Genomic DNA, 4264 nt, shown 5'->3' on the forward strand with positions numbered 1-4264 from the left:
CCGAAGCTGGAAGGATGTTTCTTTTCCTAAGCCTGTGTATCCACTTGTGCATCCTTCTGTTTTAGTGGAAACTTATGAGCAAGGGGAAAGTGTCTCACACTATGTTGATGGACTTGAAGGACATGACAGGATTAAGACTGCACTTGCTCATATTGGAACTCATGCACTTTTGAAGATGCTTCTGGTAACTATTTTTAATTGGTTTACTTATACTTCTGATTACATTGCTATGTGATATCTACTTGATTATGCTTGATTCCTGTTTTCCATCACCTCATCTGTTTGAGAGAAAAAAGTATGATACCATTCCGGTTTCCATGAGCTTATGATTTTCTTCCTTCAGGTAGACAACTTTATTCATGCTGACATGCATCCTGGAAATATCCTGGTCCGGGTGTCTCAGAGCAAGGCTTCTCGAAAACGGCTCTTTAAATCAAAGCCTCATGTCATTTTCCTTGATGTAGGCATGACTGCTGAACTTTCTAGGAGTGATCGTGTAAACCTATTGGAATTTTTCAAGGCTGTTGCCCGTAGAGATGGTCGCACTGCTGCAGAGTGCACGCTCAAATTATCGCAACGACAAAACTGCCCGAACCCAAAGGCTTTTATTGAGGTGATGTATACAGGTGTAACTTTTTAGTGGGAATAATTTGAATTAGGACAGTGAGGAGGAGTTTATTTTTATTAGGACAGTAACTTCCAAGTTAGCATATCTTTATTTTACATCCCTGCCTTCCCCCCCCCCCCCCCCTTCTTTCCTTTTTCTATACTGTTTTGTTTTGTTCTATATCTATATTATTTTCTGCTTGGTTTTCTGATACCTTGTTTCAACAGGAAGTAGAAGAAGCATTCACTTTTTGGGGTACTCCTGAGGGTGATATAGTTCATCCAGCTGAATGCATGCAACAACTGCTTGAGAAAGTAAGGCGTCATAGAGTTAATATTGATGGCAATGTATGCACTGTGATGGTCACAACTTTGGTTCTTGAGGTAACTTCTTTCTTCATTTGTGCAAGTCCAAACTTTCAATTGAACCTTTGACCAACCAATTGACATGTCTTTTTTTGACTCTCTCCCTGTTGTCCTTTGCTCTACTTTATCTGTTAGGAAAGGACTCCTTGTCTTTATATTTACTCATGCATATATTGTGCTTATGTCTTTCTGAAGGAATTTAAATAGATAGTTGTCATCATAGTTAGGAGTAAATCTGCCTGACTAGTTGAAACAGTCTGGATCAGGGACTTAAATATCGGGATTGTTTCATAATAGTCGTAGGACTGACTTGCTGAAATGCCTTTACAATATGAAGATAAAACTAGTTGATATAGTCATTAATGTCATTTTTGATAATTGATTTAATTCAGTAACATGTGCTGGTACTTGCTTTGAACTTGTAGGGTTGGCAGAGGAAACTTGATCCAGGATATAACGTGATGCAAACACTACAGACACTGCTGCTGAAAGCTGACTGGGCAAAATCTCTTTCCTACACTATTGATGGGCTGATGGCTCCATAAAACATTCTCTGAAGCCTGATTAGCTGTCTATGCGTCCTTTCAAAGTGATCCTTAGGATCATGTGTTTCTGTTTCTTGAAAACAATTTTGACAGAGCTGAGACCCTAAAATATACTAGTCCTTGAAAAGCATCATAAGTATAATTAATCTTTTCCTTGAAATTTTGAGCTAACGTGAAATTTTATCCTTCTGTAATTGTTTGTTCCTTTCCACTATTCACTGCTGTTATCTCTTAAGCCCCATATCTCACAGCTGAAAACTGTGAAAAGAAGGGGCTACAAAGGAGAAATAAAGTGTCAAACTATTCTTTTTCTTTAAATTCTTTTCGCATAATAGAGGGGACAAGAAAACTCATGTACCAGAACTTAATAAGTTTAACTGAACTATATACAGATTGTATTTATTTATTGCTTCACATACCTTGTTATATATGATGCTGCTGATAAATCTCATGTCCGAAGCTTTGGTCCTCCCGTTTCTTTCGGTTTATACACTCTTGTATGCAATTCTTCCAAAAAATTTTCCTTTCTCACTCTTTAACTCTGTGACAGTGATTCAATGGTGTAGCAATACATGCAGGTTATGGTGGATCCTGACGCCCCAAGTCCATGTGGGCTGAGACTGAGGGAGTGGCTGCACTGGTAATTCCATTATCATGCTTATCTCTGCTAGTATACTGTGTAAAGAATGAAATGTCACTATAAAAATTTGGTACAAGTGATGTTTCTGTTGCAGGATTGTTGTAGATATTCCTGAGCAACATGATGCTACCAAAGGTATAGCTTTTCCATTGTATTCTTTCAGCTCTAAAACACTACTCTTAATCATAGAAGACGAGTTCATAGATTTTCAAATTACTTTACATGGGATTTACATGATACAATATTGTGATATTGGGGATACGGGAAGAGAGATGGCGCCTTACATGGGACCCCAGCCACCTACAGGAATTCACAGGTTATATTTTGGCTCTGTTTAAGCAGGAGAGAGCAACGGAGGGAGGGTGTCAACTCCCGGATGCCCGACTCAAAGCAGGCCGGAGCTTCCTGTTGCTGCAGTGTATTTTAACTCACAGAAGGAACCCGCAGTGAAGAAACGCTAGCAGATACTTCAAGTGCAACACTTAATCCTACATATTTAGTAGATTTTGTGATACATTCATTAAAAAGATTACAGAATAGGTTTCGTAGGCTAATGGAGATGGGTGTTTGTTGTTAAAGAACTGATTTTGGTCTGTGTATAATTTTCATTCATTTTGATTTGAATAGATTATATCCTTTCAACCGATTAATATTGAAATAAAAAAATCACCCGAATTAACTGAATTATCGTAATTATTATTTCCATTTGAATTAATTAAAGGTCACCCTAAACACATTCTAAAAACTGGAAAAAGAAAAGAGTGGAGCCTTAAACTCTAATGAGTGACCAAAACATTAGGAGGGTTCTTAACGTGGAGAACTTATCCAACGAAACATTTGACTGTTTTGGGTTTGTAACGGAATTAACAAACCAACCAACAAAACATGGGTTCCAGATATTTTTCATCTTTTCCAGGTTTTTGGGATTTCTTTGACATTTTCAACTTTTCGTAAAATTAAACTGTTAATTTTGTTTAATAAAAATATTAAAAACACTCGATGATTTGAAATTAACTTTTTTTAAAAAAATTTCAATATATATTTGTATTTTACTGTCAAAATTAACTTCTTGAACTTTGGCTAGTAATAAAAATAATTTATAAAATATATTAATTGAGGGAAGAGGTCTAAATAAACTTTATTATTTTTTTACCCTGTATTAAAATACCGAGTCGGGCCGTTGTTCTCTCTTCTTCTTCTTCTTCTTCTTCTTCCTCTTGCGCGGCTAGGTTTTACCAAAACGAAAGGAAGAGAATGAAATTGGACAACAAAAAAACGCATCCGAATTCTGATTGATATCAGGCATTCAAGAACTTCTTCCTCTATTGTTCACCGCCTTCGCACGTTAGCCTCTCCGAGCTCCCTCGTATATCCCTCTCTCTATATCGCCATGTCTAGGTTCATCACTTTACCCTTTTCAATTTTCTTTTTTTTTTGCCTTTTATTTAAAAATACTTTCTGGGTTTTCTTTACTTCGGCTTGATTTTTCCTGGGTCCGGTTGTTTTGGGATTACAGTATCTAGGAGCTTGGGTTTATGGCTTTTAAAGCTTTTTTATGGTTGTCATTTAAAAAAAAAAGGTGAAATTGGTTTGTATCGAACAAGGTTTATTCCTCTGTTCCTTTAGATATAACATATGTAATGATTTCGTTAAATTAATGATTGCCCAACGAATTATATGTTAAATATTTGAATTTTAAGAAATATTTTTGTTTCCAACAACTCCGGATGTTGAGTTTAATTAAAGCAGATTTCTTTCCTCATGTTTTGCGAAATTGGCAATTGGGTTCTGAATAATTACCTTTCTGTCGAAGAATTTAGAATTTGCTTCTAAGGTTTATAGAGTTTACATGGTCAATGACGAGAGAAATTGTTGGGATGCAGACTTTTGACATTTGCAAAGATTAGGAAAGCTTCACAATCTGCTATTTCAAACCAGTCTTTGAGCCATTCAGATTTTAGAAAGTATGGAACTGTTGTTACTGTTGGGTTGCGTTCGCCACAATATAGAGTGTACTCTCACTATAGGTTGAAGAGTGGAGGAAAGCCTCCACTCTTATTGCAGACTACCAAGGAAGGGTTGTGTCAAGGTTATTTTGTCAGGAACC

The 4264-nt window shown here is 36.5% G+C and overlaps 2 protein-coding genes across 2 annotated transcripts in view; one reads left to right on the forward strand and one right to left on the reverse strand.

Annotated features, from left to right (window-relative positions):
- Nucleotides 1-4264, reverse strand: part of LOC110423822 (uncharacterized) — an 8317-nt gene that overhangs the window by 2048 nt on the left and 2005 nt on the right. The window contains exons 3-4 of the mRNA XM_021438216.2: nucleotides 1470-1486; nucleotides 344-362 (exon numbers count right to left, since the gene is read on the reverse strand). Coding sequence (XP_021293891.1) covers nucleotides 344-362; nucleotides 1470-1486 — 36 coding nt within the window. The remainder of the gene's footprint in view (nucleotides 1-343; nucleotides 363-1469; nucleotides 1487-4264) is intronic.
- Nucleotides 1523-2841, forward strand: LOC110423821 (protein MOTHER of FT and TFL1 homolog 1-like). Its single transcript, XM_021438215.2, has 3 exons — nucleotides 1523-2157; nucleotides 2252-2292; nucleotides 2500-2841. The coding sequence occupies exons 1-3, from the start codon at nucleotides 2090-2092 to the stop codon at nucleotides 2616-2618; spliced, it is 228 nt and encodes a 75-aa protein (XP_021293890.1). The 5' UTR covers nucleotides 1523-2089; the 3' UTR covers nucleotides 2619-2841.

The sequence above is a fragment of the Theobroma umbraticum genome, unplaced genomic scaffold (genome assembly GCF_002168275.2).
Source record: "Theobroma umbraticum cultivar Fairchild unplaced genomic scaffold, ASM216827v3 scaffold_204.0, whole genome shotgun sequence".
Lineage (NCBI taxonomy): Eukaryota > Viridiplantae > Streptophyta > Magnoliopsida > Malvales > Malvaceae > Theobroma > Theobroma umbraticum.